The 26,389-nt window shown below is 50.1% G+C and overlaps 1 protein-coding gene across 3 annotated transcripts; it reads right to left on the bottom strand.

The window, feature by feature from the left end:
• Positions 1–508: 508 nt before the first annotated feature.
• TMPRSS13 (transmembrane serine protease 13) lies at positions 509–26,389 on the bottom strand. Of its 3 annotated transcripts, XM_060283041.1 has the most exons (14): positions 25,937–26,389; positions 23,843–23,996; positions 20,530–20,710; positions 19,706–19,816; positions 16,930–17,052; positions 16,582–16,711; positions 15,734–15,826; positions 7,556–7,599; positions 6,258–6,417; positions 5,513–5,688; positions 5,286–5,384; positions 4,989–5,131; positions 3,847–3,999; positions 509–2,580 (listed from the first exon to the last, which is right to left on the bottom strand). In XM_060283041.1, the coding sequence occupies exons 3-14, from the start codon at positions 20,549–20,551 to the stop codon at positions 2,560–2,562; spliced, it is 1,275 nt and encodes a 424-aa protein (XP_060139024.1). In that variant the 5' UTR covers positions 20,552–20,710; positions 23,843–23,996; positions 25,937–26,389; the 3' UTR covers positions 509–2,559. The 3 variants fall into 3 exon arrangements, with proteins under 3 accessions (XP_060139024.1, XP_034994909.1, XP_060139023.1); XM_035139018.2 differs by lacking the exon at positions 23,843–23,996; XM_060283040.1 differs by lacking the exons at positions 509–2,580; positions 3,847–3,999; positions 4,989–5,131; ... (7 more) ...; positions 23,843–23,996; positions 25,937–26,389 and adding an exon at positions 9,390–12,543 and having other exon boundaries at positions 6,254–6,417.

Here is a 26,389-nt window from a genome sequence, read left to right as displayed (position 1 = left end):
CACTACCTCTAGCAGAGGGGCGGTGAACTTGTTGTTGCTCCTCCCTGACCATTGGGCTGCCTGACAGGCTGATGGGAGTTGGAGTCCAAGAATACCAGGAGGGTGTTTCCTCTCCCTGCACATCCTACTTGCCCTCCCTTCCTTGGGGGCATTCATTGCCTCCCCCTCTTCTTCCTTTAAAAAAACAGGTGGCTCTAAGGGTTGCCAGATGGATGCCCAACAGCTTCTAAGCCTAGGAATCCTGCTGACCTTGCACTGCTGGAGAATGGTCTTTTAGGAGCCTACCCCAGTAATTGTTTGGCTTCTGTAGGGAGTGGGGGGGGGATGCAGTCTCTTGGGGAGGAAGCTGCTTGCAGGAAAGACACCTCTGGTTAATGGATTGTCCATCTATAGGATGAAGTGTAAACCGACCAGGAGAGCATTTTTCAAATGCAAAGCCCAGAACTCTGGTTTATACAATGTAAATGATTGAGAGGACAAGCAAAAGAATTTCCTCAAACAACACATAATTAAATAATATAATTCATTTTCACAAGAAGTGGCAAAAACCACCAGCTTGGGTGGCTTTAAATGAGGATCAGGCAACCCTGTGGAGGAGAGGTCTATCTACAGTTGTTTCCCCGAACAGCTAGGTTGAGCCTTTGTAGTGAGAGGAACTTACCTCCTACCGGTAGAACCAGATGCAGGGGGCTAATCATCAAGCTCTGCTTGTGAGCACCCAGATGTATCTGGAAAGCCCTGGGTTTTGTATTTGATGGGCAAGAAGGTCACCCTGTACATCATCCTGCGCCCTAAGATCAGGAGAAATGGCTCTCCCTCCAACATCAGGACAAAGTCTAAACCCAGGAGTTACAGAAATGCGATTTCTGGAGAAATAATTGCCCAACAGTTACTATCAGGCTAATGTTGAAATGTGTATAAACATTAGAGGCAATTGTGGCATGGGGTGTGGTCTTTAAAGAGCACTGAATACATGTTGCTGCATGAGGAGCCCCCTAACAGCCCCGGTTCTTTGGGGCAGGCACAGTACTAAAGCTGGCTCCTCTTCACACCACCTCAGTGGCATAGCATGGGTTGCTAGTGCCCAGGACCACATGAGGGATGGGAGGGAAACAGGTGGAGTACACATGCACATTCAGCTGCCTAATGCCGTCCACATGCATCACCCAAGAGATCTCAGCTGCAGAGATAAGAAGAGCTGTTTTGTTGTCTGGAGAGGTCACTCCTCGTTTGCATAGAGGAGACAGTCAACAGAGCCCAGTGATGAAAGCACACCCTAACAGTTATGCACCCAGGACGACCGCTCCTGTGCCCCCTCCACGCTATGCCACTGCATCTCCTGTTAGAAAACTTATTATTGCCACATACCGATTATGCGCATTTCTGCTCGAAGAACTATGACGCTGATGTGGCAAAACAGCTGCCTTTGCCAATAGGCAAATCATACACAGTTGGTGGCTGGGCGCTTGGCTACTGGCAGCAGACACAGATAAGAAACTCTCTGCACTATAAGAAGGCAGCTTCGCTACCATGGTCTACCTCAAAGGGAGAGGTCATAACTAAGTGGCAGAGCACCTGCTTCACATGCTGTAGGTGGAAGTTCCAGGGGGCCTGGCTAAGAAAATGCCACACCTGAAGTTTCAGGAGGTGGGGCTATTACTACTGCCAGTCAAGCAGACAGTACAGAGCGAGGTAGACCAATGGCCTGCATCTCACTTGACATTGCAAATGGAAATGCCCCATAGGAAGCCATTGTGCCAGAGCAAAGGAGGCAGTTCCTCCTACAGGGGTGTGTTGTTTAAAAGGGTTGGAGAAGGGCAGAGAAGAGGCTTATTCCCACGACAGAGTGCCACAGTTTGGGGACTGAGAGGCACCCTTCTGCAGCTTGCCACTCTCCCCACATAGGATCACTGGTGGGGCCCAGTTCCCCAGAGTGGGTCAGTGGCATGGATATATCTAAGGCTGAAGCGTTTCTTAGCTGTGCCCTGAGGACTTCCCAGTGAGGGAGGCTGAGTGGGTAGGTGGGCTTAGCTTCCAAGGTCTTGTGATGTAGCCAGACTGATTCTAAAATGCAAAGGAGGCAGAGATGCAGCAGCCAAAGATGCCACAAGGGCTCCTCTTCTGCCCTATTTCCAAGTGCAAGGACCTATCCAATCCATTCCTGGTCCAAACTGCACAAACAGGCGACTTTAAACACTGAGAAGTGGTCTGTTCCCTTTTAGCCAATGCAACCTGATCCCAAGAGCAGTTCCAGAGCTTGAGCGCAGCTGCTTCTCTGGGGAGGACATAATCACACTCCACACTCCTCCCAAATGCTCCATTGCAGGCCCAACATCAGTTGCATCAGCCCCCAGAGGCACAAGCCAGAGTCCAAGAGGCACTGACAGCAGCAGCAGCCCAGAAGTACCAGAAGAAGGGAGGGGAAAAGGTTGTCCTTTGCCACACAGTCATCCTGATGGCCCATGAGCAGGACAATGCATCTGGCCACCCCAGCCTCCATGAGGACCTTTCCATGGGAAGACAGATGTGGTGCTGGGTGCAGAAGAGGCCCTTCTTTTCTCAGTCAGTCTGGCTCTGGCTCTGGAATGGAAGGAATGAAGGAAGGAATGAAATGAGCCCACGGAAAGCAGCTGCTTCATCCCCACAACTGGGGGAAAGCGAGAAAGGGGCACCTGCTGCCAGACTGAACTTCTGCTACTCTGGAATGTGCAAGCTTTTATGAGATCTAACATAAGCAGTCAAGTACAACACTTCCTGTTTGCCCAGAGTGGACACATGGGGATGTTGCTCCAGCCAGGAGGACTTCCTGTCATACCTGGTCTGGAGCATCCTCCCCCTGCATGTGACCAGGTAGATGAGAATGACCCTTGGAGACCCCATAAAAGGGTTGGTCACGCAGCCACCTTCCTCTTTCTTCTTCTTTGTTTTATTCCATCTTGATGCTTTTGCTGTGTGCTGGCTCTCAGCCAGCAGCACATGGGCTCATTCTCATATGGGATGAACTCAAACACTGTTCTGTAACTAATAGCTAAAGCCTGTCTTCAGGATCATCCTGTGAACTGAATGTAAGTAAACTTCTTGTTACTTTTAAGAAAAGACTGTTGTGTCTTTATTCCTTCTAAGAGGTAACAAAGGGTATTTACCAGGAACAAACCCAATCTGGACAAGTCAGATTGGATTGCTTAAGTAAAGAGATTCAAATGAATCTACCAACTTGCTTCCTGCAACATACTGGGGAATGTACTCTGCTACTGACTCACTAGCATGAGTGAGGAAGGATAATATTTAATCAATATATCCTCTCCTACTATCCACAACACTCCCACACTTTTGAACTCCCCAGGGCATCTTCTTCAGGGCAATGAAAAGGAGATGCATTCAGTTGCAAATATAAGTTTCTGTCCACATGGGCATAGCCAGGGGGGCAGCTGCCCCACCCTAAATCAATTAATTATTATTAAAATCAATTTAATCAATTAAAAATACTTAACTGACCAATTGTGTTGCCAATAACTCAGTTCTGCCCCCAACATAATGCCCACCCCCTCTAAAAAAAATCCTGACTACGCCCATGTCTGTCCACATTTGTAGGACAGAAGGTGGGTGAAGAATGGCTTTGGCACTAGCTATTTCAGACCTGTCCCCATAATATGACGTAGAAGTTGCAATGAATCAAGGATGTGCTTCCCTCCCACTAAGAGGTATGTTTGCTGGACAAACCTCTGATCTTTTAGCAGAGCATTGAAGAAACATTTCCAGCACCTCTCCACCTGTGGTCTGCCTGCCAGTCTCCTAAGCTAAAATAAGTCAGCCGGGCCCCAGCAGGCTCCTCACATGCTCCCTTACCTCCATTTTGCTGTAAATCCAGCTAAGCAGCTTTGTGACCTTCGTGTAGACACCAGGCTTGTTCTTCTGGCCACAGCCAGTCCCCCAACTAGTGATGCCAGCCAAGTACCAACGGGAGCTGTCATTACAGACCAGGGGGCCTCCACTGTCACCCTGGGGCAGAGAGAGAAGGTCAGTGGGGCAAGATGGAACCAGAGGCTGGAGAGGGGTGGAGCAGAAGCCACCTGACATTTGGGTCCCCCAGGAGATGTCGGCCACAGTGGCTTGTGAGCAAGGCCCATGAAGGCACCACAAAGGGGGACTTTCCACCGCAGGCCTAGAGTTTATGACAGGATGTGTGCCCTGGGCATAACCTCTCCTCATGGCAACACAGCAGGTAGATCACCTGTCCCAACATTTTAAAGAGCTGGACAGGACTTGTAATTTATTGAGCCCTCCATCCCCAGAAAGCACAGCCTCTTAGGGACACCTCATGTCAGGGAATGGTCTGGATCTGAAGATTGGGGAATGCAGTCGCAGGAAGATCGCTCATCACAGAAGAGGAGGGGGAATATTCACCCCACCCCCTGCCTCCAGCATTTTCAGAAGCAGAGAGAGAGGCAGACACAGACACAGAAGCTAAACAGCTTAGGGAGGAGTTACCCAGCTACGAGATAATGACAAGAGATCCAAAAGGGAGGGGACAGCTGGGAGACACATCAATTGAGTGTGTGAGAGACCCCTCCTCCCCACAGACTTGAAGGTCCGCACAGAGAACAAAGGAGGCAGAGAGGGGGAGGAACTTCCCATTGGTGTGCTCCTTGCTGCGGAAATTCGATTCAGAGTAGGCAACTGATCTCCTTGCAGAGAGTTGCGTGTTTGTGCTTGCAACATGATGCTGTAATAAAAGGACTATAAATCTATCAACTGCTTGTTAATTCTTATCTGTGAAGCTACAGAAGGGAGAAGGGTACTCTCCACGCTTGACACCTCTGGTCAAAGCACTCCACTTGGTGCTCAGTGCACCCACCTCAGCCCCATGGCATTTGGCACTTGACTCCTGGCACCAGTGAGAAGAGGATGGGGGATGACCAACCTGAGGGCCCATGGGTACTCTTGAAATCACACCCCCTTGCCTTCTTTCAGCAAAATACCATTCTCACCTGGCAAGCATCTCTTCCCCCTTTCAAGTACCCAGCACACATCATCTGTGGGGTCAGGTAGTGGTCATAGACATTCTGGCTGTTGCAGAGTCTGTAGTCAATTATCTTCACCTCTGCCTCCCGCAACTTTGGCGATGTATTCTCTGAAATAAGCAGACCATGATGAGATGAAGGAGCTCTCCTGGGCACACCAGCACCTCCTGTTGGAGTTTGCTCTGCAGCTGGCTTGGCGTCCTCTGCACCCCTCAAGCTGCAGTTCTACAACCCATCAGATGAAGAACCCCCACCCCAATTTACCTTCATTCTCGTTTGTCTTGCCATAGCCTGTGATGTAGCAGGTCCTCCCAGGCTTGAACTTCTGATCAAACATGGGGAGGCAGGCTGGGCGGACATTGGCTGAAGCAGAAAGAGAGAGAGATTAGTTTCCCCTTGAGGGGGAGGCTGTGGACTTGTTTCACCAAGGGACCTCAGCACCAGGAAGGCAGGGAGGTGAGATGTGGCAGCATACAGTTGGGGAGCTTTACCTGATAAGGTCAGAGGCCTCGAGAGCTTCAGCAGCGCAATGTCAAAGTCATCATGATCATCATCGTATTTGGCATTGATGATGATGTGTGAAACAGGGATGCCCGCGGTAGGCAGGTGCTTCAGGTTTGAGGCCCCAGCATACACCTTCCACTGGTCCAGGATCTTCACACTATTCCTTAGAGGCCCAAAGGATGAAATGCCACACAAGTTAGGGCAGAGTCACTTCTGCTTTTGCCCAAAGCCATCTTCCTCAGCAGGAACGTGTGCTCAGAACATAAATTATGTGTGACAGGGGTGCATGTGAGAGGGAGAATGTGCTTTGGATCAGGACCGGGTGCCAGGTGATGCAGCTACTTTATCAGAAAGAGAGGCATGGAGGGGAGGCAGGGGCCAAAAAGGACAGGGCAGGGGCTGGTGGGGCTTACGTTGCAGTTGGGAGGAAGCTGCAAGCAAACCGGGGGGGGGATGAGGAAGAGAGTGGAGTGGGGTGACCTGTCCAGGGAAGTGGCCATGGCATCTCCTGCCTTGCAATAACAGGTGGAGTAGGCATCAGGGATGGGATGACAGAGCAGATGGTCCACTCACTTCCTTCCTGGACCTCCTGGACTTCCTTCCAGCCTGCCATGGTATCCTTCAGAACTACACGTAGCCACAGTGGAAACCCAGAAGGTCAATTTCCCCCTGCTGATGCAACCCTCCAACCCAGCCCCCACCTCGCAAGTTTTGGCCAGGGATGCCACTTACATGAAGAAGCAGTGAGCTGCTGTGAGGACCCACTGTGGGTCAATGATGGTCCCTCCACAGATATGAATCGACCCATAGTGCAGGCTCACTTGCCAAGGCCACTTGTTGATTGTTGTTTCGTTGCCTTCAACAATGCGGCCAGACATTGTTTGTCCGCAGTCTACAGGGAGAGAAGACATCCAAGAATCATAGAATTGTAGCATTGGAAGGGCAAGCAGAGAACTCTTGTGCCCCAGGAGAGCTTGTGCCCAAAATATGCCATGCTGAGATCTGGCATTGCACAGTTCCGTTGCATCACCCAAAGCTTCCTTTAACTCTTCCCCTCCTGCCCTCTCCTCTCTAGTGATGTGCCACTCCCATGGCATTCTCTTCCCCTCTCTTGGCCCATGCAGGGACTTTCCTGGGACTGGGAAGCAGTAGATGGAGACAATGACAGGCAGAGAGGCAGAGCAATGGATGCTAGTTTTGTCTCCATCCCCCTCCCCCTCCCAGATGAGTTTCACAATAGCAACACGGAGACCAAGGAGGAGGAAGCTCAAAGCCAGGCCCACTCTCTGGGCTGCATATGAGAAGACAGATACATAAGTAGGTGGTGAGGGTGACCAAGGTGAGTGGGGCAATGCCCCATTTGCCCTAATAGACCATCCACCACTTGAGGCTCCTATTTCTCACTCACACATCTCTGCTGTGCTGGGCCCATGATGCTTCTGTGTTTCCAGTACGTTTCCGAGCACAATTCAAAGTGTTGGTGCTGACCTTTAAAGCCCTAAATGGCCTCGGTCCTGTATACCTGAAGGAGCGTCTCCACCCCCATCGTTTAGCCCGGACACTGAGATCCAGCGCCGAGGGCCTTCTGGCGGTTCCCTCACTATGAGAAGCAAAGCTACAGGGAACCAGGCAGAGGGCCTTTTCGGTAGTGGCACCTGCCCTGTGGAACGCCCTCCCATCGGAGGTCAAGGAGATAAACAACTACCTGACATTTAGAAAACACCTAAAGGCAGCCCTGTTTAGGGAAGTTTTTAATCTGTGATATTTTAATGTATTTTGGTGTTTGTTGGAAGCCGCCCAGAGTGGTGGGGGATACGCAGCTAGATGGGCAGGGTATAAATAAATAAATAAATAAATAAATAAATAAATAATAAAGGGACTGGGCAATGTATGGTCAGGCAGGGATCACTTCAGGGTAGCTCACAGCTCAGTCTCTTGGGTATAGCAATGGAAATAACATGAGATCCAGGAGGGGACCCTACCCACCTACCCACCCACCTCCCACCTATATAATAGCAAAGTCTCCTTACTTGTGCATCGGAGGGAAACATACTTTCCAGTACCACATTGGGACCTTTAGGAGAGATGAAAACAGACTCTGTTAGGTTTCAGAGGATGGGTCCAGCAGGCTGCAGAGTCAACACAATGTGACCTCCTGGCTAAGAGAATCGAGGTGCGGTAGGATCATGTCTCCAGGAGCCAGCCAGCCACCCAACTTACACATGTGCCAGGAAGGACCACATTCCTCCTGAACCACAAATGGGCTTTCTGAGCACCTGTGTGCCAAGAATAAGCAGGCTTGGCTGGAACAGGCATGGAAAGGGATCTCCATCCCTGTGCTAGACAGTCCAGGGAATCAATGATCCAAACAGTGCCCAGGCAAAGGCCGATGCCAAGGGGAGAAAGGAGTGCCTCATCCATCAGGTGAGTTTCCCCAACTTTGTGTTATCCTCCCAGCAGATTAATCATAGAATCATAGAGTTGGAAGAGACCACAAGGGCCATCCAGTCCAACCCCCTGCCAAGCAGGAAACACCATCAAAGCATTCTTGACATATGTCTGTCAAGCCTCTGCTTAAAGACCTCCAAAGAAGGAGACTCCACCACACTTCTTGGCAGCAAATTCCACTGTCGAACAGCTCTTACTGTCAGGAAGTTCTTCCTAATGTTTAGGTGGAATCTTCTTTCTTGTAGTTTGAATCCATTGCTCCGTGTCCGCTTCTCTGGAGCAGCAGAAAACAACCTTTCACCCTCCTCTATATGACATCCTTTTATATATTTGAACATGGCTATCATATCACCCCTTAACCTTCTCTTCTCCAGGCTAAACATACCCAGTCCCCTAAGCCGTTCCTCATAAGGCATTGTTTCCAGGCCTTTGACCATTTTTAAGAGACAGTGGCTTTCTCAAGGCCTCCTTGGCTAAGGGAGGATTTGAGCCACCTCGCTTCTCAGCATTTTTCATGGTTCCACTGTGAAATGTACTCGGAGTCGAGAGTGAATTTCATGCTCTTTATTCAGCTCATAGTCATCAAGGAGAAGAGGAGAAGAAGAATGGCTCTTTTCCCAAAACCATCTGCTTATATACATTATTTACACAATGGGCCTTGCGTGATTGGCTACTTCAGGGCTACACCTGTGGGCCAATTATATTGTGGATTGACTTCTGCCTGCAGCCTGATTGGCTGCTCCTACAGGCCAATCAGGTAGCAGATTCGCTTCTGCCAGCCGCCTGATTGGCTGCTCCAGCAGGCCAATCAGGTTGCGGATTCACTTCCACCTGGAGTTGGATTGGGTAGCTCCCGCTGATTCTGAATCCTATTGTTCTAGGATTCAGCTCAGTACATAACACCCCTCCCCTCTAAGTTCCAGTCCTGCCCGGGAAGTTGCATTTGTAGTCCCCAAGGTCTGCTGGCCGCCTCCGTGTGCGTTGTGGCCTGGGGTGTTCCTTGGTCAGGGGTTCTGGTTCTGGCTCGTGTTCCGGGGCTGTCTGGTCTGGCGCCACTGAACCACTAGGTTGTGGCTCTGGTTCCGGTGTCCTTCCAGCCTCGGGGCGCCCCTCTGTGCCTACTGCTTCTGCTTCCCCTGCCCACCCCTCTCGCTCTACAGGCCTCACTGCCCTGCTGTCCCCTTGGGACCCCTCTGTCCCGCTCTCCTCCCGGGTTCCTCCTGGGAATCGTCGCCGTAGCTGGTCGCAGTGGCGGCGCCAACATTGCCCCCCTTCCGTTAGTACCTCGTACGACACGGGACCGGTCACCTTGGTGACTGTGGCGGGTACCCATGCTGGGCCTGCCCCAAAATTCTTTGCGTACACTGCGTCCTGGGCCACAAATGTCCGGGGGTTCCTGCCTTTCCCCACCACTACCTCATCCTGAGCTCTGTCGGGGTGAAGTCGGTCCAGTCTAGTAGCAAGGCGCCGGCCCATTAGTAGTTCAGCTGGGCTCCGGCCCGTCGTTGTGCTTGGGGTGCTGTGCTGTGCTAGAAGAAATGCGGCAAGGCGGTATTCCCAGTCCCCTTGTGTCATGCGGCGGAGGCTGTCCTTGGTGGTCCGCACCATGCGCTCCGCTTGGCCATTGGTGGCAGGGTGGAATGGTGCTGAGCGGATGTGGCGGATGGCGTTCTGCGCTGTGAAGGTCTGGAACTCCTCTGACGTGAATGCGGTTCCATTGTCCGAGACGAGGGTGTCAGGGAGCCCGTGGGTTGCAAAAAGCTTACGTAGTACCCGGATGGCTGCCGCCGTAGAAGTGGACGGTACCAGTGCGACCTCCAGCCATTTGGTGTAGGAATCCACCACTATGAAGAATGTTTTTCCCTGGAAGGGGCCAGCGAAGTCCACGTGCAAGCGTGACCATGGATGTCGGGCGGACTTCCAGGGCTGGACTGGGGCCCTTGGGGGATCCGGGCGGGATTCTTGGCAGGTCTGGCAGTGTTGGACCCAGGCCTCTATCTCTCTGTCAATCCCCGGCCACCACACATAACTCCTGGCAAGGGCCTTCATCCTCACTACCCCTGGGTGTGTCTCGTGTAGGGCTGTGAGGACCCTTTTGCGGAGGGGCTGGGGAACAACAACCCTGCTTCCCCATAACAGGCACCCCTTGTGGGCCGACAGTTCATGTTTGCGGTTTGTGTAGCCAGCGAATTCTGGCCCGGGGCTGCTGCTGGGCCATCCTCGCCACACCCAGTCCAGGACCCGGGAGATGACCCTATCTTTTGTGGAATGGTGCGCAACTTCTTGTGCCTGAATGGGTCGGTCGGGAAGCAGCTCCAGGGTCATAACCTCTTGCGCAGGCGCTGGGTCGGGGCCTGTTTCTGGTAGTGGTAGCCTGCTGAGGGCGTCTGCGTGGCCCATCGCCTTCCCAGGGCGGTGGATTAGTGCATACTGGTAGCCGGCAAGGAAAATTGACCACCTGAGGACACGTGGAGACAACACTTGGGGGGTCTGCTTCTCGGGGGCAAACAGGCCAAGCAACGGCTTGTGGTCAGTCACTATGGTAAAGGGCCGCCCGTACAAGAAATCATGGAATTTTTTTACGCCCTTCACGATTGCCAGACCCTCCTTGTCAATCTGTGAGTAGTTTCGTTCGGCTGCAGCAAGCGTCTGGGAGAAGTATGCCACCGGCACCTCTCTTCCATCCGGGAGTTGGTGTCCCAGGACAGCGCCGATGCCATAGGGAGAGGCGGCGCATGCCAGCACCACTGGCAGCCTCTCGTCGAAGTGTGCCAAGACCGAGTTCGAGACGAGCAAGTCCTTGACTGCCTGGAATGCGGCCCTTTGTCGCTGGCCCCACACCCAAGGGGCCCTTTTATCTAGGAGTCTGTGTAGGGGCTCCGCTACCGCTGCCTTATGGGGAAGGAAGGCATGGTAAAAGTTCAATAGTCCCAAGAATGACTGAAGTTCGGGCTTGCTCTTGGGCGCTGGGGCCTCACAAATGGCCCGTACCTTGTCACCGGTTGGATGGACCCCTTCTGCGTCCACCTTAAATCCCAGAAAGTCCACCTGCGGCACTCCCAGTAAACACTTTTCCCGCTTCACCTTGAGGCCCGCCGTCTGGAAACGGTGCAGGACGGAGCGGAGGCGGTCCTCAAATTCCTCTGGTGTGGGCCCGGCGATCAGTACATCATCGAAGAAAGGGGTGACGCCAGGAATCCCTTTAAGGAGAGAGTCCATTAGATTCTGGAATATGCCTGGTGCCACGCTAACGCCAAATTGCAGCCGCTTTACTCTGAATGCCCCTCTGTGCGTCACAATCGTCTGAGCCTCTGCTGTGGCTTCGTCCACAGGCAACTGTTGATACGCTTGGGCCAAGTCCAGTTTGCCAAAGATTTTTGACCCAGCCAGGGTGGCGAGGACATGGCTGACCACTGGCACTGGGTATGCATGGGCCGTGAGAGCCTTGTTTATGGTGCATTTGTAGTCTGCACAGATGCGGACCGAACCGTTAGGCTTGACGGGTGTGACAATTGGAGTTTCCCAGGGGGCGTTGGGCACCGGCTCCAGTACTCCTTGCTCCACGAGCCGGTCCAATTCCTCGTCTATGCGGGGTTTCAGGGCGAACGGGACCCGGCGGGCCTTGTGCCTGATGGGTCGTACAGCGGGGTCTAGCTGTAGGGCAATGGGGGGTCCTGTATATCGTCCCAGTGCCCCATCGAAAACCCCTGGAAACTCTTTGCATATGGCGTCCACGTCCACTTGTAAGCTAGTGCGGTTCACCCCGGTAACGGCTAGCCCCAGAGGTCCAAACCATGCCAGTCCCAGTAAGCTAACGTAGGGGCCCTTAACTACCAGCAAGTCCAATTGTTGCTTTCGCCCTCGATATTGCACCCTGAAGGTCCCCACCCCCATTGTAGGGACCTTACGTTTCTGGAAGTCCCGGAGGGTGAATGGGGCCGGCCTTAGTTTGGGACCCCCATTAGGGCACAGTTCCCTTAATGTTCGGGCCGAGATTATGGATAGAGTTGAACCCGTGTCCAGCTCCATGCGGCATGGGGCTCCCTCTATCTGTACCTCTATATAAATTTTCTCTGTGCTGGGATGGGGCAACTGGAATACCTGGTAGTCCGTGATCTCCGTCGAGTTGCCTTGGTGCATGGTGCCGTGTGACCTGGGGCTCCTGGGTCGGTCATCTGATGCTTGTCGACGGGTGAGTCGAGCCCGACACACCCGGGCGATGTGTCCCAATTTTCTGCACTGCCTGCACTCTGCGTTGCGGAAACGACAGGTCCTCCTCTCGTGGTTCTCCCCGCAGCTTGCACAGTTCCCTCCTTCTCGTCGAGGCTGCTGTGGTGTGTGTGCTGCTTGAGTGCGCCGCTGTACTCGGTGTACTTCCTCCCTGTCAGATTCGGATTCGTCGGTGAGGTCTTCGTGGTAGACCCTCGGTTGGGATGGCGGGGCCGGTCGTGCCTCTTGCGTTGACCTCTCGGCGGCTTCGGTTGCCAGGGCTTCCTCCAGAGCAATCTGGAACGTGAGGTCTTTTTTGGCGTAGAGGCGTCGTTGCAACATCTCGTCCCTCAGGCCACCGACGAGGCGGTCACGAAGCATGTTCTCCAACTCTGAGAAGTTGCATAGCCGGGCGGCTTGGCGGAGGGAGGTCACAAACCCAGTTATGGTTTCCCCCGGGGCTTGCCGCTTTGCGTAGAAGGCATTTCGGCAAGCTACCACCGAGGGCTGTGGTGAGAAGTGCTCCTTCAGCCGTTCCATTATTGTTTTGTAAGAGACGGTAGCGACATCTCTAGGTGCAAGGAGAGCCCGGGCGATTTCAAACGTCTCCTCTCCACAGACGCTGAAGAATGTCGCCCTCTTCATGGCATCGTTGGTGACTTCTTTCGCTTGCAGGAGGAAGTTGAAACGGGCGGCGTACCCTTCCCAGTCTCCTGATGCTGGTTTGAATGGCGAGAAGCTGCTGTCGGTTGCCATTCTGGGTTCCTTGGGTCCTGGAGCTGAAGCCTGGATGCACAGTGCGATGCAGCGGTGCAGCAGGTGGCGGTGCTGCGGTGCAGTGCGTGGTGGCGGTCAGCTCAGCAGGATCCCATCCTCGTCGCCAGTGAAATGTACTCGGAGTCGAGAGTGAATTTCATGCTCTTTATTCAGCTCATAGTCATCAAGGAGAAGAGGAGAAGAAGAATGGCTCTTTTCCCAAAACCATCTGCTTATATACATTATTTACACAATGGGCCTTGCGTGATTGGCTACTTCAGGGCTACACCTGTGGGCCAATTATATTGTGGATTGACTTCTGCCTGCAGCCTGATTGGCTGCTCCTACAGGCCAATCAGGTAGCAGATTCGCTTCTGCCAGCCGCCTGATTGGCTGCTCCAGCAGGCCAATCAGGTTGCGGATTCACTTCCACCTGGAGTTGGATTGGGTAGCTCCCGCTGATTCTGAATCCTATTGTTCTAGGATTCAGCTCAGTACATAACACCCTGACTCTCTTAAACCAGACTTTTCGAAGGTTAAGGGGCCCCAGTCAACATATAATAAACCTGGCAGACTTAGCTGGAGCTCTTTTGCCATTTCTAGTTCTTAGCTAAATAAAGCACATTTATAAGAGTTGTGGGATGGCAACCTCACATGCTCCAATATGTATCAGGTGAGCCCTGTAATGGCCATTTCCTCATTGCAGTTCAGAGGGGCAGACTCTAGCCAACAAATTGCCTCCCCTGTATTGGGAGGTGGGGGTCAACAAAACACTCAGTTAAGCAATAATTGTTAATTTATGTTCTGGAACTCACACATTTTAAGGTGTGAAAAGTCTCATCTCTCACAGCTCCTTTGATGTTAGGGATTATGTTCTTTAAAGGGAAGTAATGCCTTGAATAATTTTGCATAGCAGATAGCACCAAGTCAGGAAGCACATGGTAAACTGATCTCCTGTGAAATTCACAGCTCCAGCTAACAACATCTTTGTAATGTGGCCTGAGAGAGACACAAATCTGAGGGATCTTTCTGTACACACACACACACACACACCATTTAAACAATTTTCAAAAATAACAGAAGACTATATATGATAACCACACAGAAATCATGTAATTTAGGGTTAGATTCAGATTCCAGACACATGTAGAATAGACCCAAGGAAGATCATGGGACTTAAGTTAGTCATGAAGAATTGATGGTTAAGCATGACGGGAAGTCTGGAACCAACACACAGGAAGGTGCCCTAGACCAGACCAGATCAGTACATTCATTCACGTAGCCAAGCAGCTGTCCAGGGTCTTGGACAGTGGGGGACGGTGGGGTGTTTTTCCTTGATACTTTCCACTATAGCAGGGTGATCCAATATGTGGCCCTCAAGGCCTTATTTGGCACCCTCTGCAACATTTGACCCCCACACACCCAGCCCTTGCACTGCCTTCCCAAAGCCAGTTAAGTGAGTCACTGGACTTTGTAAAGGAAGGGTGAGAGCTCCGACAGGGTCCTAGAGTCCTCCAAACTCCTTAAAGGCTAGTTAACACTTTCCTAGCTTTGGGAAGGAAGGTGTGGGCATCAATATTTTGCCTCGCTGCACCAACACCATCCTGCACATGCAGCAAGGCAGTGTATGGCCTGCGGGTTCCATGTCGAAGTATGATTGCAACCCAGTTGGGACACCTTCAACTAGAGGGTACTCTTGTACTGAACTTCCCTGCAGGAAGAGGCCCATCCAGGATTGCATGATTTGTTGTATGGCAGGAAGATCTAAGGATACCTGGATTTGGGGTGGATTTGTGGCAATGGAAGGATGCAGCCCTTGGCATTCTGGCTAGGCAAGCAAGAGAGGGAAGAAGCTGGAATCGTACTCATTCTAGTAATCCCTCTCCCCCCACCCAATGCAATGCTTAAATTATGTGTGTGCGGTGTGTGTGTGTAGATGCATTTAATGAAATCTACAAGCCCCATCCCCTGACTCACCCAAATTTTAGTCAAACCATGCCCCCTAATACAAGCTTCTAGAACAGGGGTCAGCAAACTTTTTCAGCAGGGGGCCAGTCCACTGTCCCTCAGACCTTGTGGGGGGGCCGGACTATATTTTTTGGGGGGGGGATATGAACGGATTCCTATGCCCCACAAATAACGCAGAGATGCATTTTAAATAAAAGGACACATTCTACTCATGTAAAAACATGCTGATTCCCAGACCGTCCGCAGGCCGGATTTAGAAGGCGATTGGGCCGCATCCGGCCCCCGGGCCTTAGTTTGGGGATACCTGTTCTAGAAATAGTCACTGGGATCTGTCACAGTTTGTTTACGACAATAGCAGAGCCAGTCCTATCATTTAGTATGGGGACACACCTGACTCAAGCGGCAGATGCTGGCAAGTGGCAATGAGCTGGTGGAGAAAGAGCTGTGTGTACCACAGAGTCAGTTCTGCATCCCCTAAGCTCACTTCCTGCCCTCAGGTGCAGTAGAGGGCATGGCCTCTTCTCCAGTGTTGAAAGAAGATTCAACAGCCAGTTTGGTTGGATTCTGTATCAGAAATGGGGTGGGGATGGAGGGTGGGAGTTGCAATATCTAGACCTTTGCCTCAGGCACGAACATCTCCTGGGCTGGCCCTGGCAGGCCCCAGGATTGGAGAGGGGCCAGTGCAGCCCCACCGCCAGTCTACAAAGGGGCAATCAATAACAGCCTACCAAGCTTAGCAAGGGGCTGCTACCCTGTCCCAGAATCTCACTGATAGGAGGAAAGGGCTGCCCTCTCCCCTTTCCAAAGGCCACCCCTTGCTCCCTTACCTGCTGAGGCTCTGCTGGATTGTGCTGTTCATTTCTCCGGCTGTGAAGCTGTTCCCAGACCACGAGAGAGGGGCATAATCTGTTAGAGAGGCACTGGGGAGACAAAGGAGGCCGTGTTCAGGATGCAAGAGCCGACCTTTAGGGCACAAGGCCTATCTTGGGGCAGCCCCAGCATGTGTTTGTACTAAACAGAGGCAGTGGAAGGGGCACATGTGGATGAGATGGAAGGTGGAGGGGTGTCTAGCAGGGGCTGCCTCTGAGGGCAGCAGAGGGATGTCACCCCCACCTGGGCCTCCACTGCCTGAGAGAGGGGGGGCCCACACAGAATCACAGAATTGTAGAGATGGAAGGGACCCCGAGGGTCATCTAGTCCAAACCCCTGCAGTGCAGGAATCTCAACTGAAGCATCCAGGGTCATCCAGCCTCTGCTTAAAAACCTCCAAGGAAGGAGACTCCACCACCTCCGGAGGGAGACTGTTCCACTGTCGAACAGCTCTTACTGTCAGAAAGTTTTTCCATATGCTTAGTTGGAATCTCCTTTCTTGTAACTTGAAGCCATTGGTTCGAGTCCTACCTTCCAGAGCAGGAAGAAACGAACTTGCTCCGCCTTTCCAGGCTAAACATACCCAGCTCCTTCAACCATTCCTCATAAGGCAGCGACCCTTTGATCTCCTTTTTTGCTGGGAGAAGCAGGTAAGCCACACACCCTCCCTGTGGGGTGGCAGCGAGGAGGCGCCTGGCGGCAGATGTTCTGGAAACTGCCCGAAGAGGAGGAGGGTTGCCTGCTGGTCTGCGCTCCTGCCTGCCTGCCTGCTTGCTGGGGCACGCCGCCCCCATCCAGGACTTACTTGATGAATCCGAGTTGCTGGCAGGTCTTCCTGGATAAATCATCTGTCCAGTCTTTGCTGCACACGGGCAGCCACCGCTTCTGGGGCCCCGAGTAGACCTGGAGAAAGGACTCGTTCCCGGCGAAGCGCACTGCAGAGCCGGAGAGGAGGAGCCAGTGAGGACCACGAGGAAGAAGAGGAGGAGGAAGACTTAGCCCTGCGGTGGCAACGCTTCGAGCGCCTTGCTCGCCGGAGTAAGCAGGCGACCCGGCCGAGGCCTCCTTTCCCGACCCGGCGAGCACTTGCCCGGCCCCGGCTCCCCAGGTCGCCCCCCCAACCCTCCCTTCGCACCCCCGGGGAAGGCATTACCGCAGTCCAGCTCGTCGCTCCGCTGAGAGCATTCGGCGACCCCATTGCAGCGCACCGCGTGGCTGTCGCATTTCTCGGCCGGCTCCTTGTAGACGATGCCGGTGCCAGAGCGCCAGAACAAGACTGCGAGGGGCGGAGAGAGAGGGGGAGAGAGATTAATGATTCCCACCGCCTTTTCTTTTAGCTGAGCTGCATTTGACAGATTGTCTCGGCTTCGAAGTTTATCTGGGTTTACGCGCCCGTGTTCTTTGTCCACCAGGTGTCAGGAAAGCTCCAGCAACCAGCAGAGGGAAGCTGTTATGCCCTAAAGGGAATTCCAAGCCTTCAGAAAACACCGCCTCCCTTGTCAGGGCTGCTGCCCTTCGTGATCCTCGTGACCTCCCGAGGATAACGAGGACACTCTTCCCACACACTGAGTTGTGGTCAAAGTGAGCATGACGATCCCTCATAAACTAAATGACACCAAAAGTGCTTCTATATTAGATGCTGACCACACTCGGTTCATTTTAAAAAACAACAACAGGGCACCTGCGTGATAAAATCATCAAAAGGTAATTGGGAAGGTGAAAAGAGCCCTGCAGCTGCATCAGGCCCAAGGCCCAACCGGTCTATGGCAACGGTCAACTTTATGCAGGATCTGAGAGCCACGGCAGTCCTCTCTCCCCTTCTAATTCCCAGCAACTGGCATTTACTGTATCCAATACTGGAAGTTCCCCCAATGCTATCCTTGTGCTCCTCCCATGTTCATTAGCTTGCAGAAAATTCTGCTTAAAAATATAGGTGAAGGAAACAAAAGCATAATCTATACAAGTGTGGATCGCCTTTGGCCAAGGCTTTTTTTTGCAGCTGGGACTCACAGTGGGGTGTGCGCACAGAACAAGTGTGGGACCCTCTGAAGCATGGAAAGTCAGTTGCCACAGCATGCATAACTTACTGAGAAGATCAACAAATGGGCAACCTTAGGAGCCACCCACTTGTGACCATCCAGCAGAAGGAGGATGGGATGAATGCCACGGAAAGAGAGCCTGGCCTGCAGCTGCTCCCCCAACTTCTCTCATCTCCCTTCCCAATTGTTGACTCCGAAACAGAAGAGAAAGAGAAGAAGGCTCCAGCCAGTGTGTCCTTGTGAGGAAATGTGGGCTCTCAGCCAATTTTCAAAGGAAGGGAGGAGCCATGAATCCAGGTCACATCTAAAACTGGGCGGGGAGTTCTCAAGACAGGCTTGTCAGAGTCAGAATCCTGAAAAATGGGGCAGCCAGTAACACCATGTCATTTGCATTTATTTGCCTGTTCAAACTGCTAGTTGCCTTTGCGTTGCTTCCTCATTTTAAAATCGCAACAGGTAAGCCTCTTGGGCTGTGTATACACACCATACATTTAAAACACATGACTTCCCCCAAAGAATCCTGTGAACTTTAGTTTATTCCCGCAGAGCTACAATGCCCAGAACCATTAACAAACTACAGTTCCCATAATTCTTTGGGGGAGGTCATGTACTTCAAACGTATGGTGGGTACATAGTTTGAAGAACGTGAAAGAGGAGCAAGGAAGAAGAACTCATGCAGGTGTAAGGGACAGCAGGGCCCTCCCATGAGCCACAGGACTCTCAGCTCTTCAAAACAGATGGAAGAACCCCAAGGGCCAAATTTACCCACCCACCAGGGTATCTGTCATGTTTCCTGCCCTGCAGCAGAAGGAAGGCGAGATGACGTTTGGGTTGTTGTGTGTCTTCTGATGCTGCAGCACATACAGGTGAAACTTGAAAAATTAGAATATCATCGAAAAGTGCATTTATTTCAGTAATGCAACTTAAAAGGTGAAACCAATATATGAGATAGATACATGACATGCAAAGCTAGATACATCAAGCCTTTATTTGTTGTAATTGTAATTATTTGTCGTTAGGCGGGTCAATTATAAATGGAATGTAATTAATGAAATGTAATAGCGATGTTTATTTTTGTATTATTGTAACTATTTGTTTTATTACTGTGGAATTTCCAAAAGAAAGCATTTGTAAAAATTAAAAGAAAAAATAGAAAATAATAAGTAGCATTACTGAAATAAAAGCACTTTTCGACGATATTCTAATTTTCCGAGTTTCACCTGTACAGGCCCCTCAGCCAAGTATTTGGTTTCTGGCTCAGTCCCTCCTTGTCATACTGTGATTAGTTAGAAAGAGATTAGTTATTTACTCTCACACCCAAACAGCACCCCAGGAGAGAGAGAACAGAAACTTCTACACACAAACACATACCAAAACAACCTCCCCCATCTGGCAAAATCCAGATATTTCAGACTACATCTCCCATAATCCCCAGACAGAGTGCCTAGCACCTAAAACAACCTCACTTGAATGTCTTCTCCATCCTTCCCCCACTCTGTTTTAAGACTGCAGCCAGATGGAGACTCCATAGCTTCAACATGAGCCCAAAAAGTTCTCTCTCCCCCAGTTCGTTTGCCATCTAGCCTCAGGTCTGGAGATCTCAAAAGCTCGCACTCTGTTTTGTAATATTTTGATTGCCCCAATATGAATTTGAGGGAAAATATATTCAGGGATATTTTTTAAAATTGTATGAGATCTGCCCTCTTCTTCAAGCAGGATCATAGCTGCCAAGTTTTCCCTTTTCTCGCGAGGAAGCCTATTCAGCATACGGGAAAATCCCTTTAAAAAAGGGATAACTTGGCAGCTATGAGCAGGATGTTCATTCCCAGGAATGAAGGAAGAGCAGAGACACGTTCCTTCCCCACCACAAACGAGAGGAGAAGGACTCACATAGCAGAATGAGGGCCACCAGAAGCACAATGAGGATTGAGATGCAGACAATGAGGGCCAACCTCTTCTGGCCCATCCTCCAAGACGCCTTGAATGTTGGAGTGGAGGAGGCTGTGGTTGGAGAAAGAAAAAAACCCAGATTGGTTACAATTATGAAGTACCCCTAAAAACATCCAGCTTTGCTATGGTTAAGTCTGCACCACAGAAGGAAATTTGGGGAGAGAGACTCCATTACAGAAAACCAGACTCACATGTCCAAGCAAAACTGAGTTGCAAGGAGCATCATGCTAAATTAATTTGTCTCCTTTGGCTAAAGCCTGGACCATTCCTCCCTTATCATTTGTAAATTTAAATGTAGAACTCCTTTTACAATATTCAACAAAGATATGGTGTCCCTCCTTCTACCCACAATTACTAATCAAGAAATTTCAATAGTCTAAGGGGCAAGCAGAGCCCAAAATATATGTTAAGCTTTTCACTCATCTCTCCTGTACAACAGAATGAGATTTTCCAAGAAGACATTTTGCAAGCTTTTTTTTAAAAGACAAACTCGTCTTGACTAGCACTGTTTTAAAATCTTTACACCAATCCACTGTCAGGAAAGCAGGATTTACAGTCTTTGTTTCTGTATTAATTTCTGTAGGCCAAATAGGTTTCTCATTCTTGGGGAGACCTGCTTCTTTCCACCCCCTGACTGTGCTCATTTCTTCCTTGAAAGGTGCAGATGTTCTTGACTCTGCCAGTCCTGCCTGGGATATACCATCCAGACTCCTCCACCTTCCATCAGGTGGCTTCATTCTCCCCCACCCCACCCTCCATCTTACCCCTTGAGCTCTCACGAGCCATGCAGGGCACAGGACCCAGTCTGGAGTCTGTAGGGTAGGGTCTGAAGGCAACTCCTCGAATGGTCTCTTCTGGTGGGGGAGGTTGGGCCACGATGGGCAGGACAGATGATGGGGCACAAGGGCTGGGATTCAGGTTGGCATGATGCACGGTTGGAGTTTCCTGCAGGTAAAAAGGGTTCAGACTGAATAAAGGGTTCTGAAAAGGGTTTCGGATAATAGCTATTTCTCTGAAGGAGCCAAAGGTCAACATGACTGAGGCCTCACTCATGTTGGAGAAGGTCCCAGCTTCAATCTCTGGCATCTCCAGGTGGGGCTAGGATTGTCCACTGTCTGTAATTCTGCACTGCCAATCAGTGTATAGAATACTGAATGTTCTGACATATACTCAGCTTCCTATGCTCAGCTCTTAATGTTCATCAATAGCAATGGAGAAATCCCACCATTTTTAGTAGGTCTGACCTTGAAGGCTAGTAGAGAAGCATCAAAGCAGAGATGCCTCCATTGCAGGACCTGCCTGCCCACAAAGTGAGGTGAGGGGCAGGGCTGGATTAACCATTAAGCAAAATAAGCACATGCTTAGGGCATCAAGGGAAGGGGGAGGCACCACCATTGCCAGATTTTTAGCATTAATGGTCATAAATTATCCAGCTGAGCATTCATTTTCTCACTTGAAGTATATTTAAAAATCCCAACAGAATGACTATGCAACAAGGCAGGCTGGATTCCTTATCTCTACTAAGTATAGAAGCAGATGTGTTGTGTAAGATTGGTTTTGAGGATCTGATCAAAGACTTTGCAATTAGAAAAAAAGTAGGAGAATACCCCCCCAAAAAAATATATAAATAAAGTGGAAGTGTACAAAAATAAACATTATTTTCTATCTCGCTGTAGGTTTCATTTTGAAAAATTAAATTAAATTTTATGGTTTATTATTGTTTATATTTTGAATTAGATATATATGGGGGCACCAAAATCTTTTAAGTGCTTAGGGCCTCTAAAGGTCTTAATCTGGCCCTGGTGAGGCAGTTGCCTCAGACAGCAGATCCGTGCCCAAGAAGAACCTGGCCCGTCTCCTCCAATGCTGCCATGCCCCCACTGCCCCCTCCTTTGCTGTGAACATTCCCCCCATGGAGGTAGGGGTAGGGCACAGTTCTGGAGGAGAGGGAGGGAGTGGGATGGGGCATTTTGGACCAAGATGCAAAATGTCCCAGACCAGCCCTGTTCTATTGGCCAGGAGTCCAGGCTGCACAGGGACCTCCAGAAATGTTTTCTTAAGCTGCTTCTTCACGGGATGGGAACACAGGGCATCTTTGCAAAGAAGTCACCTGATCGATTCTGGTGTGACCTGTGTGTGTGGATCTAGTTCCTGAAGATGGCTCCCCCTCAATGAGGCCACCTTGTTGAGTCAATCATTAGTATCTGTTTGAGCAACCAAGGGAGGGGGGATTGGGTACTTCAGTTCATGCACTTCCTTCCCTGGAAAGGCAGTGGCTGCTCCAACCTTTGCTTTGGGAACACACCTATTAATAGCCAAGAACCAATTATTTGCATCTGCTTGCTACTGTCTTCCTTGTGGGCAAAGGCAGGCAGGTCTCTTGAGCAAGAAGCCTGGGGTGCCTCCAGCCTGTTACTTTTTCCAGGAGGGATTCAAATGTGTATGGGAACTGTACGACGACTATCTTTTAGAATGGGAGACGATCGAGGAGCAAACTAAAACCCCAATGATTAAATGGGCCCAAGACTTGGGTTATAACATCAACATAGATCAGTGGGAGAGATTGTGGGAGAAAGATCTAAAATTTACAGCATGTTTCAACCTAAGAGAAAATTGTATGAAAATGATATACCGTTGGCATTTAACACCATGTAAGCTGGCTAAAATGTATGGGGGTATAAGTCCGAGGTGCTGGAGGTGCAAGAAAGAAGATGGCACGCACTACCACATGTGGTGGTCCTGCAAAAATATAAAAGAATACTGGAACAAGATATATGAAGAACAAAAGAAAATGTTTAATATAACATTTAAAAAAATGCCTGAAATGTTCCTTTTAAATATCCTACCATCGGAAATAAATAAGGAAATAAGATCTTTATGCCTATACGCTGTGACCGCTGCTAGAATCTTGGTAGCTAAAAATTGGAAGAGCGAGACGCTGCCCACAGTAATAGACTGGCAAACACAAATGTTAAACTATATTAGGATGGCATGGTTGACAGATTCAATGAGAGATATACCCGTACAAAAGACAGTGAAAGAGTGGAGAGTGTATAAGAATTATCTTAAAACATATTACCCAAATAGCTCTCTACTCATGGACATTGAATGATGCTTGAGAGAAACAGAAAGGATTAGAATAATAATGAGGAGGAAAAAGAGATATCATTAATATAAGCCTGTGAAACATAAGATATAGAAAAGTGTGCAACAAAAGGGACAGGAAGTATCTATATGTAGACGTGATGAGTGTATTTGTTTTGTATTCTTATTTGTTCTGTAAACCTGTGAGGATAAGTTTTGACGAAATATTGGAAGAATAAGGGTTTTTTTTCTGCCCTCTTTTTTCTTTCTCTTTTTTTCTCTTTTTTCTTCTTTTTTTATCGATCTTCTTTATTGTATTGCTGATTCTTTTCCCCCTCCCTTATTATTCTCCCCACCTTATTACTCCTTTTTATATGTAAGTGTGTATTTGTTGCTTTGTTGATTTTAAATAATAAAACTATTTAAAAAAAACAAAAAAAACCAAATGTGTATGGGAACTTTCGGTTTGCACAGTTAACGTGAATTAAAGGGCTCTCATTCTAGCACAGAAAATCCACTTCTAGAAAGCATCAAAAATTTTGCAGTTTGGAAAGTGACAGTGAAAAGCACTGGAAATGTGGGGTGATTGAATGTAGAGACACCCTGCAAGCGAATTAGGATGAATTCAGGATAAATGCCAGCTGTTGTATAACAAATCATAGGGAAGGCTCAATAAAAACCAGACTAAGTCTACATCCACATCATCTATTCAAAATACTCTTATATCACTTTAACAGTCTTGGAGAATCCTGGGGATTGTAGTTTGTTAAGGATGGTGGACCTATGAAGCCCACACCCTTAGCAAACTACAGTTCCCAGGATTCTTTGAGGGAAGCCATGGCTGTTAAAGTGTTGTAAGGGTACTTTCAATGGATTGCGTGGATCTAACAGTAGTCTAACAACTGCATTAGCTTTATGCAAACAAACCAGGGCAAATAGATGCTTCATGTACAGGTCATCTGGAAGAGTCCAAAGTCAGAAATGTCTACTCACACAGGGTCAGGACCCCGTAGGCTCACTCAAGGCCAAGTTGTCAAGACAGAGGAAGCAGATCTGGGAGTATTTATAGCTGACAGTGGCACCCAATTGGCCCTCTGCTGTCATTTGACTTCCTAGGCCGGGAGGCTTATGGGCTGTTCTGTTCATGCTGTTAGAAATATAAAAGTTTAATGTAGTGAGTGCAATGTGTTACTTTGTATTCTGTTCTTAGTAATGTTTATATGTAACTACTTTTAAGACTGTTCTGCAGTAAAGCTTTGAAACTCATTCTTGGGGCAGAAAGCTCAGTTATCCAGGTCAGGATTCAGATTCAGGGATTTTGCTGAATGACTCCAACATGTGCCCCCAGCCGAAACGATCTGCAATTCTACCCCTTGGCCCTGCAGCAACTCTGGTAGTGCAGGGAGCAGGTGACCAGCAGTGACTGAGAAACGATGATCCCAGTTCCAACCTGGCACTTTTCTAAATGCAGAGATGCCTCCCAGGGCCATGGAATGCTGCTGGGCCATCATGTCACAACCAGGTGGAAAATTCTCTCTCTCTGATTCACTAACAACCTTATTAACTGGATCACCATCATCTTTTCCACAAGCTGCTGCTAGTCCTGCTGTGGGGCTTATAAGCCTGGTGTTGTGGGTGGTGAAATGAGAGGGAGGAGAAGGTTTCACTCCCACACTCCTATGTCACTGCTGCAATTCAGTTTGTAGGGTCTCTCTCCCATTACTGTTTTTAAGGGGAAATGAAATGGCCGAGGGACCCAGCCCCAGACCTCCTGTGTCATCCCATCTCCTTTTTGGCCCCAATGCAAGCTTTGGTTGGGTCCTGACGAGCTCCAAGGGGGCTTCTCAGTCATCAATGTAATGTATAGGGAAAGGCAGCCCTCATGTCAAAGAAGAGGCAGAAGAACAGGGAACTGGCTATTTCTCCAAGGGGAAATAGTTCCTCCTCAAGGCAAAGGAGGCACAGCCAGACCTTTCTGATTTCTAAGCTTTTGTCAGAGGGCCAGATAGAAACTGCCTTCTGACTGTCAGCACAGCTTCCAAAGACCTGTTTCCTGTGCATCAATACTTGAAGTTCTGGTGGATTTTCAGGTCTAGGATCTTTGGGCTGATCCTAAAAGGTGCTGAGCAACATGAAGTCAGTGTGCAGAGGCTTCCACTGAGTTGTGGGGCTAAATATATATAAGCAGACATGGACACACACCCAGGCTGAACTGCTTCCCTCCTCCTAAAAAAGGGTGTGAATTGCTTGCACCCCTGGTCACAGCAGAAAGAGGGCAATTAGATATTTGGCACAGACCCCCACCCACATCCTTTGGTCTAATTGGGAGGCAGGGGGAAGAAGCCCCCATCCATGAGGCCCACCTACCAATGCAAGCACCTTGGGGTTCTCCTTGCAGCTGCCCCAAACCATCTGCAAGCACCACACCAGCCTCAGGACAGCTACCCTGAAGTCCTGCATTTTTACCACCACCCGCAGCAGCAATCCTGATTATTCAGCTCCGGGAAGAGGAAAACAGTGGCTGTTGACCAAACAGTGGCTGTTGACCAAACATGAAAAGGGGGCAGAGGAGAGCACCAGGATGCTTTGGCTCCTGGTCTGGCAGGTCTGAAAAGTTGCCAGAAAGTAGTAGGGGGTGGGGAGATTGCGCAGCACCTCCCCCAGGATACTGTAAGGAGCAAAGGGCTTTGGTAACGAAGGGAGCTTGAGGTTCAGTCTTAGGAAGAAGAGCTTGCAAAGAATATTGCACATTGGGCTAAGAAAACAAGTAGGGCTGGGCAGTATCTGGTTTTCAACTTCATATCCCCAGCAACTGCCCCAGGATGCCAGCTGGTGGTGCTGAGGCTGCGAGGAAGGGATTCCCAACACTTAGAAAACAAGGAAGTATCAGGATGGGGGGAGCAGCCTTGTCTGTTTTGTCAGCCCCACAAGTGAGGTCTTTTTGCCCAGCTGGGATGCTCAGGACAAGGCTCAAGTCCACCTCCCCCCACCTCCAGGCTGTTGCCCTGTTTCAATCCGTCTCCGCCCCCCACCCTATGACCTCCACACCACATCAAGGCCCCTGCTTCTCCTCCTCTGTTGACTTACCAGGCACGGTGGTCTCCCTTCCATGGCCTCTTCTCTCTGCCAGGAGCTCTGGGTCACTGCCACCTCCCAGTACCCATGGCGAACTACCAAGGGTGGTTCGCCCTTCCTGCTCACTCTTGGGCTGTGGATGCCAGCCAACCCAACGGAGTGGTGACTGTTCCAAATGGGGAGTCTGTCCGTCCGTCCGTCAGGCCTGCCTGCCTGCTTAGCTCACTCCCTGTTAGCTGTGTGGCAACCACAGATGGAATCCAGGGAAGAAACTGGACCAACCTGAAGCACTGCTGCTCAGCTCTGTGTTGCTTCCCTGCCAGATTCCTGGAGGCAGCTGGGAGGTGTGCTGGGATGGGCTCCCACTGGGACAGCTCCTTCCCGGCACAGAGAAGTGACCCTTGAAACCCAGCTAGGGAGGCATCACACTGACCGCCCCATTAGCTCTTTGAGCCTGGAGCCTGC

The sequence above is a fragment of the Zootoca vivipara genome, chromosome 15, assembly GCF_963506605.1.
Source record: "Zootoca vivipara chromosome 15, rZooViv1.1, whole genome shotgun sequence".
NCBI classification, from domain to species: Eukaryota; Metazoa; Chordata; class Lepidosauria; order Squamata; family Lacertidae; genus Zootoca; species Zootoca vivipara.
The sequence above is the reverse complement of the archived record's forward strand: the minus strand, read 5'-3'. Positions and strand labels throughout refer to the sequence as shown.